Source organism: Equus caballus, chromosome X (genome assembly GCF_041296265.1).
Source record: "Equus caballus isolate H_3958 breed thoroughbred chromosome X, TB-T2T, whole genome shotgun sequence".
NCBI classification, from domain to species: Eukaryota; Metazoa; Chordata; class Mammalia; order Perissodactyla; family Equidae; genus Equus; species Equus caballus.
Window position 1 is genome coordinate 28,325,583 of NC_091715.1, and position 19,350 is coordinate 28,344,932.

A 19,350-nucleotide genomic window follows, 5' to 3' on the forward strand; every position below is an offset into this window, starting at 1 on the left:
GTTTCAAAGTCCCAGGCTGCCTCTTCTGGCCCTCGCTTTAATGTATGTGCAGGAAATAAAAACAGACTTTAATCCATGGTTAGATTGCAATGTAATCTATCCAAAGGCAAGAACTCACGATGTTTTGATGCTGCACTCTGAAATTATCCCTCTAGAAAGCTCCCAAAGAGCACTCTTTGCCGCTGTGGGATAAGGGAGGACTGGAGGAACCTACAACACTCTAAGATTTTCTTCTTTTATTTATACTTATATACCCCTGCCTCAAGCATCCTCATCCACAGCCTCTCCTTCTAACACATTCGAGATGTGTAAGTGGCCCTGAACTAGAACTCGCACTGCACTCAGGAAACAAGCAAACAAACAAACAAGGGGAAAACAGAACAAATCCACACTTCTTAAAATATAAAGATGAATCACAAGAAAGTGCAGAGCATTTTTTATGCCATCTATTTGTAACAAAGCCATATAACTTCAAACAAAAGTATCTCTGGCTTTCAACCAGAGTTTAAAAGGATGGTCAATACTATGGCTTTTTTATTCCATAACAGCATGTACCTTTGAATTAAAAAACCAAAAGAATAATCCTGACAATTGGAAGTCTCTAAATGTCTTTGAAAAAGTTTATACATAGCACAATTAGATTGTACTTGAACATCATAGAAATCTTTCTGAAAACTTGTAAGTTGAAATTTCTGAATAATAAATCAACTTTTCATTATATCAAAGTGCTTGGGGTACAAAGAAAATAATAAAATCAATACATCCATCCACCCATCAATAAAATTCCTGGAGACTTTGTTTAAGAGAGCCTATGCTGAATACTTTCTAGTTGGACTATTCCTTTTATAAAAACATTATTACTTTTAGCAACTTCCTCCAAATTATTTTAAATAAATAAGAATTTTTCAAGTATCGATTTTGTTTAAGATACAACTAAATATACATTCATTTAAAAAATATCTTAAAAGTGCAATGGATTGCTCTTATCTGGTAAGCTCTTTCACATAGCCCAATATGCATAAAATGCCACACAATTGTATTTTTCAACCCAAAATAAAACAGGAATTAATTTCAATCATTTTTCTCTACTTTAAATAGCCTCAAAGAATAGCTAAAATACATGTATTTATTCGCATTTTGTAAAAGTAGACTAAGATGGAAAAACATTGGCAAACATTCCCTATAATGGGTTGGATAGTAAATATTTTCAGCTTTGTGGGTCATGGTCTCTGTTACAATTACTCAACTCTGCCATGTAGTGTGAAAACAGCCATAGACAACAGGTAAACAGATGAGCATGGCTGCGTGCCAATAAAACATTATCTACAAAACCACGTGGTGAGCTGGTTTGGACCCTCTGACTGTAGTTTGCTGACTCCTGGTCTATATTTTATGTACCATTTTAAAATGTTGAATTTTTTTCTAGGTTAAGGCCTCTCAGACAATAATAATTTCATAATGAAGTCAACTTGATAAACGAGTAACACAGGAGTGCAAAGTGATACTTATCCAATTTAGCAAGAGAAAATTGCAAAAAATCCTAATCTCACACAATGTTGAATTTCCTTAAAATAGCAATACTTTATTTCATATGAAAAACTAATAAAATGCAATAGAAGCCACCAGGAGAATAAAAGTTATTAAACGGGATTAGAGGGCCAGCTCCAACAGCCTAGTGGTTAAAGTTTGGTGCGCTCCGCTTCAGTGGCCTGGGTTCAGTTCCTGGGCATGGAACCACATCATTCATCTGTCAGTGGCCATGCTGTGGTGGTTGCTCACATTAAAAAAGAAAAAAAAAAAGAGGAAGACTGGCAATAGATGCTAGCTCAGGGTGCATCTCCCTTAGCAAAAGAAAAAAAAGGTGGAGGGGGATTAGAACCTAATTAGGAAAGGAATCTCTAACAGCATGGGAATAGTTCTAAAAAGTAAATCAATATAACCACTTCTGATTTTCTTCTAACGGTCCTGTATTTATTTTTAGTACTGACTGTGGCTAATGAGAAAGTCACTCTAGATAGAAAGCCAAAAAGGCACGTCACCAGTATGACCACTGTTGTGATATCGCTACCCTTCCCTGTGGTCCACAACCAGAGCTATGCCTGCTCAAACAGAAAAGCCATTGTATTTCCAAGAGAGACTAGAATTGGGCCATGGCTGCCACTATCCTGGCCAGAAGCTGGGGCTTAGACTGAAGCATTGAGGCTCTATCTCTGGCGGACGGTGCCAAGTTTTGGGATTGTTGTCATTGTATCCATTTGGAATGATTCACTCAGGCAGGGTGCCCAGGACCAAAGCTTCGACTCGCTGACCAATTGAACGTCAATCAGGAGGCTGAAAAAGTGCTTTGATATGGCTACCATAGTCTCGGAGGCCCAGGGCACTTTTCAAGGTTCAGCACTAGGCATTTTGGAGCTGAGAATAGGGCATGTGGCATCGTGGCTGTTTCAGTAAACAGTTAGAATCCACTGTCCAACTTTTGGGGCTTGCCTTACAGGTGAGCTAAAGTTAGGAAGGATGTAACCGGCCTGATGCCACTTCCCTCTGAATTACTAAACAAGACTAGGATGCAGGAATAAAAAAAGTGCAAAATACTTTTATAGACACCTACTAATGGCGATTCAAATAAGAGGCCGGGCTTCATGTTTACACAGATAGACATTTACTTAACTACCAACTGTAGATTTAACAAGACTATATACATATAAAATGTTTTGTTATATATCATAGGACTTAGACAATTTTACAGTAATATTATAATAAATGACCGGAAAACTTGTCTATATACGAATGATTTTTCCTTTAGAAGGTTTGCATGCCACCAATACTTGCTATCCCATAGTCAGTGTTTGCAAAACATATTAAAATGTCATAAAATTCTCAATTTTCAGCCCCATTTCTTCAAAAACATCACCTATTTTAAGTTCTCATAATCAGTTAATTTCTATATCAATCTTAGTTCCCCAATTTTATGGCCCTCACAGTATTTAGTCAGATGAAGTGTTGAGTTCGCCGAGATTTATTATTCCGCATTCGTTTTACACATTTCTATAAATGATGTAACGATACTGTAGTGGAGCAGTGAAGATAAGCCAGCTCTGCAGAACATCAACGGCATGGTGCTGGCTTACAAATTGCAGCGCTCCGCACAATTCAAACTGGGCATTGTTCACTGTCAGCCCAGCTGATGTGAAATCCGAGTTTGGTTTCTAAGACCTGAGAGAAGAAGTGATAGTCAGTTTTGAGGAAACAACGTACATCTTTGGCCCAGAAACCTCCGAGGGCTCAAATGGGCCGGGGAGAATGTTTTGGATCTGAAGTCAAACCTGAAATGAGGCTGCTACAGTATATGTCAGGTTCCACTTAAGAGTATTTTGGCAAAATGGACACAGTGACACACTGGAGGCATTGGGCACTGCACCTATGGAAGCCAAAGCTTAAGATGAGTATGTGCGCTCCACTAGTGCTGCCTCTAACAGAAAAAAAGAAAGGAAAAAATAACAGGAATGAATGTATATATATAATATTATAAGTCCCCCTGCAGTTAGAGAATAAAAACTGGGCAGTCCTTATGTCATAACATCAAGGCCAACATTAATATGCAACTCATGAACTAAATTCAAGTCCTCTTTCAAGGTATTTTTATTAGCTGGTGCCGGAGTTTCCAACGACTATAAATGCTTTAGTATTCTGCAGAATTGTGCTGACTTACTTTACAGTCTAATACATGAGACTGGTCTGAAATTGCCACTCCATTATGAAAATTCTATGGGCCACATTATAACTGCCAAATTGGAGAATTCACATTCCCTTAGGGAATTCACGGTCAAAATTTACTTCTGATTTTCAGGAAAGGTAGAATCTTAATGACAATACATTTTCCACACTTTTGAGCCAAGGTCAATGTACCACACCAGTGCCTAAAGCTTTCCTCCACCTACCTCATTTCAAAACGTTTAACTTGTCAAACACTGGCTAATTTGTAGGTATTGTTTATACGCTGAGATTACTTCTACTGTATGCAAATCTCTGAGCACACAATTGTAAGAAATTAGATATAATTAAAAAGCAATGAAACATATTTTTAACCTTATAAATCCAACTCCCATAGTTTCGGTGGGGAGTATTTCCCTCAGTGTATTCTAATGTTTTAATGCATGATTCTCGCTTTTCTATACTTCTCATCACAGGTTAAAATATTGATTTTTAATAACTTTTAAAATCACACTCAAATTTGCCAGACAGGCACTTATATTTTCACCTTTGAATTCTCCAAAAGAAAAATATATTAACCAAAATTATATCCACACTGCGACCAAAATCATCCCCCATTCAACGCAGAATAGTGATCTTTCCTGCATCTTGACACCTACAGTTCCTTCCTAATTCACCCACATGAACTAGAATATTTCACTCATCTCTAGCCAACATTCAGGTCTTCTAAATACCTTTATTCACTCGTAGGACAGCAAAATATTTCAATTTTAGCTTTGAGATCTCAGAAAGCAAACAGTATTGTCAATTCCATTTTATCATCAGGAATTGGAAATACTGGGATGGTTTATATCTGTTTAAGGGGGAAAAAAAGCTCAGTTACAGAATAACATTTCAAACCCACATTCCCCAAGATATCCCTCTCTTCTCGGAAGACCATGGCTTTTTCCCAACTAGCTCACTCTGTCAGAAATTGTGGCATTTAATTATCTTCATCAAATGTAATTTAAGAATTTATTTTGAGATTAACACTACATACTTCTGAGTCTGGAGAGTAAGGTCATATCCTCATATATGAAGAAGAAACCACAACGGTGCTGTTATTTCGTTGTAAAAGGAAGGTAACTATAGACCTAACAGCAGAAATATTTGCGGAGGCATCAAATGACATACTTAACTTTTTTAAGTTAGTCTGCATGCAGCAAACGAAGTAGAAAACCGAAACCATTACTGAGGGAGTTTAAACTTTGTTTTCTTGGCTAACTTGCTTTCTGACCTAAATCCGTCAGCGTTGCGTTCATTTTCCACTATTCCCCAAGATGTAGACACAAACAAAGGCGGCCAAAAGAAGAATTCGGATTCTAATTTCAATAATGAAAGCGACTACCTCTGTCTTCAAACAACTAATATCAAAACTAACATTTTTCATGTGCAAACAAATATTTAAGGCAAACAACTACGTGTCTTTTATAAAATGACAAACAGTAGAGACCCCACATGCACTGTGCTCCACAAAGTGAATATTAGAGAAACATCCGCTTTAGATACCCATGTTAATCAGGTTGGCAACGATCCGATTTAGTCCCCCTCTTTAGGCCTAAGCCCATTTATGGATAAAAAATGTGTTAAAAGTACAGGGCCAACTTGATTTTAAGCACATAAATGACCCCAGGTAACCATCCAAGTAAGTTATGCAACAACTCTAATGAACCAAGTGCAGGTCAATTTTGCAAAATATGTGGAAAATTCTGGTTGTCCAAAAGTGCCAGACAGCTTACTAATTTTTAATCCATGACAATTTCGTTCAAACCCTGTGAGTTGTTTTGTGTTGATGTTAGAAGAATACACATCCTTTTTTCTTTAACAGATAAAGGGGCATTTTAGTTGCTTCACAAAATACTATCTTAGAAAATTTGATAGAAATGCAGTTTATCATCTAAATACCACAATGTAATTTTCCCCCAAATAAAACCATTGTACACAGTGCTTAGCGAAGAGCCCTGCTATTAAAGCATTGTTTCAGTATTTAGACAAAAAGAAAGACAACATCACCACTAATGACACCGTTTCTTACCATGCACTATAGCAGAAGGCTTTCACTAGCATTTGATGTAACTAATGCTATCTAATCGGTACTGGTATTTCTCAATAATGATATCTAATCCTAGTATTTCTATAAAGTTGTGATGAGTTTGCTACTTTGAACATTGTTCCTTCTCCACTCTTTGGAAAAAAATCTAAGAAGTTTACAATTTGGAAAAACTTAGTTATTTGGAAAAACAGGAAGAACACCCCTCATGCCAGGACTAGGAGTGGGTGCCGTTCCTCCAAGCAAGTAAAAAGCTTTAGTGATGGGTTTAGGGAAGCTAATAATAATCAAAGAGTAGACAGAAGACAGCCAGACAGTCACTCATGATCAGGATTAAGACATCCCCTTAGTAACTATGGAGGAACTAAATCGGCAGGTTAGGGCCCCCAACCAGCTCCCTGTGCGCAAGCTTCTTTAGATGAGATCCTTTCTTCTATCCCCTGCAGAAGTGGAATGCATGTTCCCTCCTTTACAGAACTTTGTACATTTTTATTATTTCATTAATTTATTTAACAGAAACCATTTGTTTGATTCATCACTTTACTCTCACCACCTAGCACAGTGCCTGGCACACAGCCTGACTGGCTGACTTTGTACCAGGATAACGCTTACTCTCTGCTAGGAAATCACTGAAGATGTTTCAATGAAGTTAACGCCTTGGGCACATGCGAGAAGATAGGAAAGAGGGGAGAGGTCATTTCTAGCTTTCTTTAAGTCACCTAGCGGTGCTAGGAATAGACTCCAGGTTGCATTCACAACACACTAGGGCAGTATTTTGATGAACATTTGGTTTAGGGACCTTAAAACATGACAGCAATAAAACCCCCTTTGAAGGAAAATTGAGTTCTTTTGTGGGTGTGTCTTTTATGCATAGAGAATATGCGGCAGGGGTCCCAACTTCTATTTTTTAGCATCTTTTTGGCCAGTAAACATATATTTTGAAAAGAAAGAATCAATTTTTATGACAGTATCTTGAAACATGGCTCATTAAACTATCATTTTAAATCTCACAACAGTTAATAAGCTGGTAGAGACAAAAATGATCTCCTAGATATTTTTTTCCTGGTTCTTTCGGAGCCATGGATGCCTCATTTTTGTAGTTTTTTGTTTTGTTTTTTAATGGGAGTCTTTGGTGCCAAAGGCAAGACTACAATAGAATAAAAATTGATAGTCTACTAGTGTCTCAAAATCTCACACAAATATAGGAGCAAAAAAGGGTAAAGAAAGGTGTCCTTGTCTAATTTTCAAGGGAGATGATCCGATACTTTGAAAAGACTGGTAAGATTTCACTGTCAGTGCCTTTGACATGCAAGGATGAAATTCTGCTTAAGGAAAAAATCAGTCTCTTTTGATACATAAATGTATCTTTAAAAAATAAAGTCGGAATGCAGGAATAAGTTGATCTAGTGAAATTTATATTCATTTAATCAATTTAAGAAACTTACATGGCTGGCCTCCACATACATTTGGAATTATTTTTCAATTTAAAATCAAGCAGTCGTGTTAAAGTTCCCTATCATGGAGAAACTTAAAGAAAAAGTTTTTGTTAAGTTTTAAGGACTAGCTATGCTAACAATGTAAATTTGATGATAATAAATATCTAAAACTGAACAGACTTATCAACATATATGAGTCTATTGGAAGACTCTTTAAATTCTATGTGAAATCAAATCTTGGATGGTAACTAATCCTATAAAAAGTGGATATCTATTTCATGTGTAGTCCTTAACCTCTTCATCCAAAGTTCCATAACAAGATAGTATTCAACAATCCTTCAAATACCAAGAGACAGTTATCTGCAATGTGACAAGAAATTTTGAAAACTCACCCTGCAAAAATACTACAGCTAATACAATCTCTCTATTGAGTCTTTTTTTTTTTTCTGCTTTATCTCCCCAAACCCCCCCTGTACACAGTTGTATATCTTAGTTGCAGGTCCTTCTAGTTGGGTATTGAGTCTTTCAACATTGTGCCTTGCCTCATTTTTCTTACCCATGCAATAAATTTGATTGCGTAAGATTATTTTAATCTTTTCTACTCCAAATGTGCTATGATTCTGTGATTCAATATATGGGCAATTATCAGGAGAAGAAGTATGTTATTAAAATAAAGGAAAAACAAGCAAACAAAAAACAACTTTGCAACTCCAGTATCTTTCTAGCACTACAAAACTTGGCTCCTGTCTGGGATTTTAACATTTTAGTGTTCGTGTACAAATCATCTCATCAGACTCATACAAAACTTTCTAAAAGAAGACCAAAATTTTATCATGCAACATAAAGTAGCAGATTATAGTCCAGAATCTCAATCAGTTTGAGCCCTGGTCAGTTGAGACTGTAACCAAAGATGACCTAGGGTTATATAGAGAGAGGAAAAAGTTCTCTATTTGTGGGCCGGTTAGGTTCTTGAGTTCATTTGATTCCAAATGCAAAGTAACCCCATACAAGCGACCAATCATTAAAGCCACGTGTTGGTTGACGGCAGTTTTTGCTCTAGTCAAACATTATTTATGTAATCAAGTCAAAGTTCTTAAGGAAAGAAGCTGTGTAGTTGTCTTTGCTCTTTGGAGGCAATAATGTGCAGCTAGACTCCAGTGTCAGACCATACGCTGCAAACGTGGCTCAACAGCATCTCCTACACCCCATGCTCTTCTAGGATGTGACCTTGCTGCTGCTCCACCAAGAGGCAGAGTCCAGTTCTCCTCCCCTGGAATCCAGGCGGGCCATCTGGCTCCTCTGTGATTTCCCAGGCTAGTTCAGACAGGACCTGGTTCTCTTAGGACTCTCGCTCTCAGAAAAACTACTCAGCCTGTAAGAATTCCAACTGTCCCGAGGCCACCATGCTAGAAAGGCCAGTCCCAGCTGAGTCCAGCCTCCCAGCCATTCCCATCAAGATGCCAAACCCAGTGAAACCGTTTGGAAGAGGATCTTGCAGTTCTAGACGTTCCAGTCCCCAGCCATTCAAGTCCCCCACAGCTACAGCCCCAGATGTCCTGGAGCAGAGACAAGCCATTCTCATTATGCCCTATCTGAATTCCTGACCCGCAGAAATCAGGAGCATAATAAAATCATTGTTATTTTGCACCACTAACTTTTGGGGCGGTTTGTTTCCCAGCATTAGTAATTGGAACACTCTCAGAAATAACCCAGCTCTACCACTGACTGAGAACGTGGTAAGTTTACAAAAATCCCTTCAATAACATATAGGAATAACATTAGCTACCTTGCAAGTGTCTTGTGACATTGGGAATAACTGAGATGTCTGGCCTGTAATAGTACTAAATAAAAGGTAGCTATTAGATAATAGTTTTGTGATCATAACCTACCAAGAGCATTGTTAAATGCCAGGTAACGCATGTCAAAATTTAAATTTGAAACTAAACGTACTTCATTATTCACTGCAAAGGAAGTTTACCATTTAGGAGGAAAAAAGTCCTCCATTATTGAAAAAAGATCACTTGGCATTTGTTTTTCTGAATATATAATAAGAAACACAACCCTAAGGAGCAGGTACTCTGTGTATATTTAACCTTCAGGAAAAACCATTTGAAGCCGTTAAGTTGTATGAGGTCACGTGATTGGTGAATGGCCAAGTTCAGAGCAGTCTGAATCAAGACTGACGTATCCTCCACAACATTACTCTGCCCTCCTACAGGATTACGTTCTAATTTAGCATAGTTCATATAGAAGTTCACTGTGGCATTTGGGTAATGTACGCCAGGGACTTATTCCAAAGCATCTACAATCCTTTTCAATAATATATCTAGCAGCACTGGCCGAATCTATGGTCTTGCTAAGTGCTCTTACTATTTAACAGAAGCTTGAAGGAAATTCCTAAAATGTATTCCTGACAGCAGGCAAAATCTATTGCTTGAGATATGCTTTTATTTTGAAATGTTTTACCAAAGGCCAGGCTTCTCACACGCCCATCAAATCCCTTAGCTGAAAAGATTGAGCTAAATGGCTCCCCGGAGATTACAATCATTCTATAAATGTGAGCAAAAGAGGAATTATATCTGCCCGCAAATTAAAATGTCCTTTGTAAAAGTCAATCCGGGGAACTTGAAAATCTTAGGAGATGTTCAAAGAAAATCACCATGAAGATCTTGAAATAAGATATACTTGGTTTCCTCTGCTTTATTAATTGAGAAAGTTTTGGTGCTACTCTTTGTACAATTTTCCACACGTGTACACTGTGCAGGATAAATAAAACTGCATTTGCTCTACTTATGTTCTTTTTCAAGAAGCCAGAGGAGGATATGACTGTCATGACCTCCAGGCTTGCTATTTGTTAACATGCATCAATATCAACTCATTTCAAGCAACAAGCTGAACCCTCCCTGGAGTAAATCACATTGCGGAGGTTTCCCAGTGAAATTCTGCTTTCCAATTAAGGTACAGATTCAAAATGCGCACAGATGATACACATCTGAACTCAGAAATCACTGTCTCTCAGATTTTCTAAGACTCAGTGTTTAGGCGGTTCAAGCTATCTTAAACTACCACCTAAGACAGATCTTCTTACAATGCCTTTTAAAGAGGATTTTTAAAATAGTTTTTAAAAAAATGAGCTACATATAAACTACTCTTAAAAGAACCACTTGTCAACTGAAAATAATAATATTCACCTGTTATTAGCTCACGGTGCACTGCCATTTCAAAACTGCCAGTGACTCATGTTACAAATGCAGCTATTTTTAGGACAGTGCACAAATGATGTTAACAATATTCCTTGAAAAAGGCACTAACTATTTGATCAAGTTATTTTGTGGATGGAAAAGATGGATACATGCACTTGTTTATCCCAAAATTATCTGGGTAAAATGTGTTCATTTGGCCATCTGCATGCCCTGACTTTTTGCTTAGTCAATAAATCACACAGACATCAAAAAAGCAATCTGCTTTATATAAAAGAGCTAAATATTTACAAATTTTAAGGAAGAAAAAGTAAAATCACCCTAAGGGTTATACAGCACGTTTGATGTCGAGTTTAGAGTGTCAGCCTTCTGTATACACTTGAGTAATCCAATTTGCACTAAGGATTCTCTTGTAATGCTATGGTGGGGAAACCCTAACAATCACATTCTAAAAAACAGTGATCAAAACTAAATGTGACTAAGCAGAAGTCTAAAACATTACTATCATTTTTTTTAAGAAGAAGATTACGGATCTATTAAAAGGCTGCCAAAATCTGTAGTGGGGCAAACTATCCTTAGAAATGCAGTGGCTGGCAGGCATGTGAGTACCACCTATTCTAAACTTCCTAACAAGCACACTTTATTATTTTTTTTTGTTTCCACTGAGAATGACAATTAGCCGTTTTCTTGTCTTTTTGGAAAACTTATAGGTTAAGATGAATGCCAGGCTGTCCCTCATCCCCTGAATTGGGACACCGGAGAAAAGCATTACGGTTGACTGACACCCGGATTACTGGTTCATACTAGAAGTGCTGAGGCAACCTTCAATACACCAGGACACAAAAGGCATGGTTCTGCTTTCGCTCAAAACCATAAAACAGGTTATAAGCAGCCAACGACGCATATTTGGCACCAAAATTAAAATGCAGCTTTAAAAACCACGGCTGAAGGGAAAGTTTCCGTAGGAACTGGGCCTAAGTAGGACATATTGTCGTCAGTAGAAACATTCCTGAAATTTCCCTTCTGTAAATACAAGCTTGCCTCTTCACGGCAGTTTGAATTCTAATTAAGACAAAGGTTTTTAATTAAGCCCTGAAGATTCTGGTGAAGGGCCTTCAGTAAAACTGTCCTTGGTGGTTCCTCCCAAGGTAATTCATTTCGAGACAATGAAGTGGAGCTCTTCAAACCTTCCGAGAAGACATCTCCCTCTCTGCTTCCTGCTACTCCACACAGCAAACAGACTGAGAAAAGCTGCTTGCCCTTCGAACAGGCAGGAAAAGCATTGCTCCTTTCAATTCAAGCTTCCCCCTTCATTTCAAAACCCTGGGGAACAGAAGCTTCAAGTCCACGGAACATTGTAAGAAAGCACATTTTGTAAAGTGGGGAGATACAGCAATTTTCCACATTTTGTTTCCTTCCCCCCCACCACCACCACCTTGGAGAAGAAAAATGAACTGCTACTACATAAAGAAAGTCAAGAACTTCTTCCAGATAGCCTCAAACGAAACCATCTCTATGCCCCCCCCCCATTTGCTTATGAACTATACTTTTTCTGGGATGAAAACTATTTTTGACGCAAAATAAAACTACAGCTCATTTTCAGGACCCCAAAGAAAAATAAATGCTGAGGTATGAGGTAAAAGGGTAGAATAACAGGCTTAATGGAAAAAATCAGAAAGTGTACCTGCCTCTGATTTTTTACCTCACAGAGTCCTATCATCACTATATTTGCAGTAAGCTCCTATCTCCCTAGTTCCTTGCCTAGAGAGGAAAAAAAGCTGAGATAAATGGGTATGGAGGAAATTAAGGAAAGATTAGCAAACACTGCATACCGCTCTACAAAGTGGAGCTGGCTTCTCCCCATTACCCACGTTCCTGGCCAAGAGAAAAGGATAGGGGCCTGAAAAGAAAAGGGGAGTTGAAGCTGGTTTCTCAAACCTATCTGAAAAGTCTTTATGCAATCAGGAGGCTATTATTTCAGGAGACAGTGAGAAAGGGGCAAAAGATCCCCGTTGCTAAGGAGACATGCTGAAGCTGGCATTCCTACATAAATTTCCATTTCTATTGGAGAGGGGAAAGAAAAGATATTTTCTCCAAAGTTTATTTGGATCCCCTGGTTACTGAAGAAAGGCATTTTACCGATTTATTTTATCTTTAGTTGTAAACAACAAACCCTGAAAGAATTAAAAGACCTAAATGTTGACCTCCTGCTGCCAACCAGTCCCCTCCACAGTGAATTAAGCAACAAAAGACGAAACCCTTCAATGGGAATTTTGAGGTAAGAGCAAAGAAAAAGCCTTTTGTAAACAGAAAATCAAATTTATGGAAGAAACTTAACCAAGTGAACTAATCTCTTATAACAAAAAACCAAAGACAAAAGTAAATCAGAATTTTGTGGCTTTTTGTGCTATTTTAACTTTCTTGGAACTTGAAACGTTTCCAGTAAAGCTTCATAAATAGTCCCAGAGAGGACATGAAATTGTCATGAAGAAATCTAATGACGTTCTCAGAGGTGCGTGTGAATGTGTGTGTGTAAGTGTGTAAAATCACAGGCACGTCCTCTTCTCTTATTGCCCTTTCTCTGCACTAACACCAGCGGCTGAAGAATCAAGATTACCGAGGAAAAGGGTTTGCAACAAGAAATCGGAAGTTAGCAGATTTCTGCTAAAGGCGTAACCAGAGCGCAGTGGAAGGCAACTGCTGGTCAAGCAGAAGCGGTAAAGCCCGTCCTGGGGCTAGAGCCCCAGTGACTACCTCCTTCTCCATCCTCCATACCATCTATTTGCAGTTTCCAGCGCTGGCTGAATAAGCCACAACTTTCCAGGCGTCTGTGCGCAGCTCAGGGAGAAGATAAAGAAAGGTCTGGAGGAGAGAGCCGGCATTGGAGGGGGAGAGAAGGAAGCGCAACTCACAACCAACCGCGGTGTAACCAAAAAAGGAAAGGAAATTAAGCTTGTCCCTCGCCCAACTATCCACATCTCTCAAAAATTTGGGGAAATCAAATCCAAACCGAAACTCACTGGGGAAACCCAGATAAAGTGGAGTAGGTGAGGCAGAAACGTGGGCGCTAAGAGGGAAACTCAAGCAAACCTCCTCTTGAGAGAGGAGAGAGCGGGGAAGACCGAGCAGAGGACCCACAGCATCTTCGTGGAGTTGGGGCGTTTTCGCTTGTCTCTTTTTTAACAGGGGTGTGGAAGGCGCTGCATTTTTAATACAGCCACATGGTTCTCGCCGCCTTAAATGAGAACAATTACCCAAAATAGCATACGTGTTACTCCAGAGCCCGAGGAACGGCCACGGGAGGGGGAGAGGGCGTGGGGCGTCGCATGGGTTTGGCGACCAGAACTGGGGAGAGGAAGGGGGGCGTATCAGGGAGCGGTAGGAGCCCGCCGATCCGCGAAGCGCCAGGATGGAGCGGGGCGGACGGGGCAGGGGACGCGGGGGCAGGGGACGCGGGGGCAGGGGACGCGGGGGCAGGGGGAGGCGGTGGCCGTCCCGGCCGAGGGGCGCGGGCCGGTCGGGGCGGGAGGCAGGGGTCGCGGCGCGCCGGGCCCTCACCGCTGCTGAGCGTGGACTCGCAGTGCCAGCGGTCGAAGCTGGCGGGTTTCCGGCAGGACTCCCACAGGGACAGGTAGTACTGGTGGTCGGCCGTGACCCAGGCCGGGCTCAGCACGGCCCCCAGGTCCAAACACAGCGCCAGGAAGATGCACACCAGCCCCACGAGCTTCAGCGGGGTCAGCACCGACACGCGCACCTCCTCCATGCCGCTGCCCGCCGAAGCCATGCCCCGGGCGCCGCGGCCGCCGGCCCGCCGGGGACGAAGACGCCGGGCGGGTCCGGAGAGCGGGGAGCCCGAGCCCTGGAGGGCAGCAGCACAGCCGCCGCCGCCGCCGCCGCGCGAGGACTCGCTCCCCGGGGCTCCGCGCCTCCCGCCGCGCCGCGAAGGCGGGTCTGCCGGGCGGCCGGCCGAGCGGGGGTCGTCAGCAGCCGCAGCGACGCCGATCCCACCGCGGACCTTCGCCGCCGGCCCCGCGCCGCCTTCTGCCCGCGCGCGCTCCGCCCCGGCGCGCCCGGCTCGCTCCGCCCCGGCCCGCCCCTCCCCGGGCTGCGGGAGGCGGTGCCGAGCGGGGAGGGGCCGCGGCCCGCGCCGGGCGGCGTCAGGCTCCGGCTCGTGGCACCCGGAGCGAGAGGCTCGCACACACCCCGCCCCGCCCCTGCCCGGCTGGCGCGGAGCGGATCCCCCCTCTCTGCCCCCGATGCGCGGCGCGCACCGAGCTGGTCCTCCCCCCGCGTGCCCGGCGCGCGCGGAGCCCAGCGCGAGCCCTCTACCCCGCCCGGCGGCGTGGGGCAATTCCTCGAAGCTACCGGGCCCCGGCCCCTCCTGTGCGAGCTCGCTCTGGGGTCGCCTCGCTTCCCGCCCCCACCCCTTTGCCGTCACGTGGGTTTCCTTTTCTTAGCGAGCTGGGGTGGGTCCTTTTCTAGAAGGCGTCAGCTGTGGATTCCTAGGTTTCCTGGGCTGTGGCTATTGGAGCGAGGAGAGGTATTCTCTCTCTAGGGGATGTAACAGCCCGGACCCCGCGCCCCGCCAATTTCTCATCTTAAGGGATTTGGAGGAAGGAGGAGAAAAAGTGAGAAAAGGCACTTCGTCCTCTCTTCAAACTCTGGACTGACCCAGTCTCGGACCCAGCAAGCCCCCCAGTTTTCCCTCTTTTCTAACTTTCCCCCCAAGCCTGCTGCCGCTTCTGTTTCTCTGGGCTCGCCTGCTTTTGCGCCCCCTATCAAGGGCGATTGCTTAGGAAACGCAGACGCTAACAGGGGAATGAAAGCTCCCACAAAATGTGGAGTAAAGCTCACCTGCTTCATCGCTGCTCTGTTCTTTGCATGTTGGCTAAAACCTTTGTTCGTTCGGCTTTGCTCTATGCCAGTTTAGATCAAAATTCCTCCCTGGGCGTTAACCTGTTCTTGTGCCCCACGAGACCTAGCCCAGGGCCTGGCATAGGAAAAGTGGCATAACTTTAAATAGTCAATCTGCACATCTTTATTGAGCACCTACTGTGCGCTCCCAGCTCAGCATTCAGCCCTATACGACCTTGCTCCTGTTCTTAAGAAAACGCTCCATTTTTTCCCCTATCCGTGAGGAATAAACACACTTTGAAATTGAATTTGCAATTCTGCAATTGACTACTTCAGCTTGTAACTGGCGGGTTGTCTCTTATGTCTCTGAGTACTTTCCATTTTCTCTATAAAAGAAACAATTTATTGAAAGATCATTGGGGATGGAGGTGTTCCCAGATCCTTCACCATCTGTAAAATTTGGTGAGAAACCCAAAATACTGATTAAGATCTGAAGAATGTAGGAATGGCGTCTCTCTTTTAATGAAACGCTATCCTCAACCCTGCAGGATTTCATACTTTTTGTTGATAATTTCTTTCCTTCTAACCACTTTTTTTTTTTTTTTTTTTTTTTGCTGAGGAAGATTGGCTCTGAGCTGCCATTTGTGCCAATCTTCCTCTAATTTTGTACGTGGGTTGCCACCACAGCATGGCCCTGAACCAGTGCTGTGGGTCTGTGCCTGGGAACCCAGCCCAGCCACAGAAGCTGAGAGCACCAAACTTAACCACTAGACCACAGGGATGGCTGCTATCCACATCTTTCCATAGGACTGACTACATTTTGATGGAAGTAACATTTTGAATGCAAGAAACAATCATGTTAGTGTCAAATAACTTGAGAATAAGAACCAACCCAATGTGAAATAAAACCTAGGGTTTTCTTACGTTTGGAAATGTACTGTCCTTAGTAAAGAATGCCTAGAGCCCTGGGACTTCCTTGACCTCTAACTTCCGACAGACTCCTTGGCCTCCCAACCATCCAAGGAGACAGAAGCCTGAGTACTTCTTGGAAACGGTTCCTAATGGAACACTAAAAAATTAAAAACCTGGGCGAGTCATAGGGACAACCAGGCTTGTGATATTTTTCTTTTCCCTGGATTTATGTTCATGGGTTTACAATGTACATTTGAAGATAAAATTTAAGAAAATTTCTTGGATATGCCCTCAAAATTATAAAGAAATCTTTTTTCCTCCAAATTCTCTCACCTGCCCTTTAATAAGTTCCATTTCTAGTCAGCCAATATTTTTCTGTATCTTCGTTTCCTCTAATTCGGGCTTTTTTCCTCCTCCACTTCCACCCTAGCTCCCCACCTCCACTCATTTTGTTTCATTTTTCTGGCTTGTTCTCAACTGCTTACTTGAGTGACTCCATCCTTCTTTGTATTACCTACAAAATTGTCTCTGTACTGTCTCCAAAGTTAGAAAAATAAGCCATTTTTAACAAGAAAAAGCCAAATTCTCCTAAAACACTCCATTCCTTTGTTAATCATTTCTAGAATTTACACATAATGCGGATCAACCATCCTTAATCCTCACTTTCAAAGTGCAAAAAGCTCTCAAGACAAAAGTATTCTTTTTTCTTTTCATAAGATTGTGGCAAACTCATTTGGTGGAAAAGCCAATTTCAAACTGATGTGAGGCTATTTCTCGTTTTGGTTTATCCCACTTAGTGTGGATAAACACGCACAATCCTATCCTTCAAAAATCTGAAGAAGACTGAATTCCTCAACACAGCTGACCCCCTGTGGGATAGTGGACCTGTGTTTACCCTAAAGATGGAAAAAGCAGAGCAGGGAATTCCAAAAATTAGTAAACATTGGATGAAAACCTACCAAAAAAACGTGTCTGGCTGGAAGTGGGATGGGAGGTGACAACTAAGGGGTGTGTGTAGGAGGAGGATAGAAACAGGCAATGAAATACACACATATCTGAGAAATGATATAGGCCTACATTGAACTGTGAAGAAAGCTAGGGTCCCTAGCTCAGGAAAATTTACTAGAGATCACTTAGAAGCGATGACTTGGATGACTTTGTTGGCCCTGTACTACAGCGTCACACAAAGGCCAGAGGCCCCCTCTTTCACCTGAGCCTAGCCTGGGGTACCATCTCACCATGCTCACCCCTATCCCTGGACCTCAGGGGGGCAACAGCTTACTCTATCCCACAGTATAGGAGTTCCATGAAAATTGCAGTCACAGAATTCTGACGTGTGACTGTGTGAGTTGTGTAGCCAGGCAAAGGCAAGAAGGAGTCATTCCCTAGACGTTGAAGTAAACGAAAGAGATCAGCCCCATGCTTGAGTCAGTCAGGCCAGCAAAATGGGGCAGCAATGTGAGAGGTGAGGCCAGATGGAAAGGATTCATCAGGAAAGTAGAAGAGTGTCCTGGTGGGAGGTGGAGGATGTGGAAGAGATGGGGAGGAGGAGCACGTTCCAGACTTTGAATATGTCTTAAGAGAATAAAGAGGAATTAATGTTACCCTGTCAGCTCACAGTCTATTAGCAAGGGCACCATCTCTACGTTTCCTTAGCAGTTGAAATGTACAGCTTCTAAGGTTCTGCCATTTGGAATAAACCAGAGGGGACCTAATCAGCTAGGAAGGGAAAAATAATTTACTGTTTTCAGGAATGAGCCCAGCAAATCTCACACATTGTTCAAGCCACTAATCTTGTCACTGTCACAGCAGCCTCTGATCAATGTCAGTCCTGTGTCCCGCCCCCCTTTTTGTTTTTTTAAACATGGTTTTCCATCTAGAATTTCATTTTCTTTTTCTTTCATTCTTTTCTTTTTTTTTTTTTTTGCAGGGGAAGATTCACCCTAAGCTAACATCTGTTGCCAATCTTCCTCCTTTTCCTTCCTTCTCTCCACCCCAAAGCCCCAGTACATAGCTGTGTATAATTGTAAATTATTCTGGTTCTTCTATGTGAGCCACCACCACAGCATGGCTACTGACAGATGAGTGATGTGGTTCTGCACCTGGGAAGCAGGCCCAGGCTACTGAAGCAGAGTGTGCCAAATTTTAACTGCTGGGCCATCAGGGCTGGCTCGTGTGCCCCTTCTTTAGGTAGGCAGTGGGGAGGTGTCACCCAGTTTTTCTGAATCTGGGTCACCGTCCATATAGAGTAGGCTCTGTCCATCAGAGGCACGGCCATTTGGCTCTGCTCTTTGAGTCATGCTTCTCTTCCCAGATGCTGGAGGGTCTTCCTACACTGTGGACTTTCAGCACTGAGATCACATCTAGACATGCACTCATTGGACCTATTTGTTCTCAGAGAGGAAGAAATAGAATGGAGGAGAAAATGATGAATATCCACCAACTATTTTTCCAGAGTGACAGACAATAATGTTGGCAAAATATTTTAGAAATTAGAAACAAAAAGTCCTTCAGTGATTTACTTTCTGAACTATAATTCCATTCTTGAAGAATTCTGATGCAGGTGAAACCATAATATAATGAGGCCTGCCTGCTATTTATGATAATTAATAAGGTCCAAGAGATTTCCAGGTTACGGTGTATTCTGTATTGCATTATTGAGATTTCTTGTTACATTGTGGCAAAGTTCTTGGCTTAGAGTTATCACAAATAATTGTGACTAATAATTGCTATTTCTGCTTTTTTTTAAAAAAAAGAACATTGACAAAAATGAAGACTTCCACATCCAAAAAACTAAATTCCATCATTTTCTAATATCTTTTCCAATTTAAAAATGAATGATATTGTTGAACAGTCAGATTTAAGTCAATAATAGCACATTCCCTATTCACATTATGTGTTGATTTTTGATTCCAAGTTAATTGTTGTTTCGTAGTAGTACCTATGACCATAATAATTTACTCACCCACAAAGAAAGGAAATAAATCATGGAAGTGAAAACACAAGAGACAATTGGAGTTGAAGGATGGTTAATTTTAAAATAAATGTGTTTATTGTAATGAAAGAAGTGTGAGTCACATGCTCAGGAAGTACGAATACAGGGAAAATTGGAACATTCCCAGTGGGACAAATTCTAAATGTCTATTCC

The 19,350-nt window shown here is 41.7% G+C and overlaps 1 protein-coding gene across 1 annotated transcript in view; it reads right to left on the bottom strand.

Annotated features, from left to right (window-relative positions):
* TMEM47 (transmembrane protein 47) overlaps positions 1–14,491 on the bottom strand; it is a 28,710-nt gene extending 14,219 nt beyond the window's left edge. Inside the window, exon 1 of the mRNA XM_023634317.2 lies at positions 13,995–14,491. Coding sequence (XP_023490085.1) covers positions 13,995–14,220 — 226 coding nt within the window. The 5' untranslated portion in view covers positions 14,221–14,491. The remainder of the gene's footprint in view (positions 1–13,994) is intronic.
* Between the last annotated feature and the right edge of the window lie 4,859 nt (positions 14,492–19,350).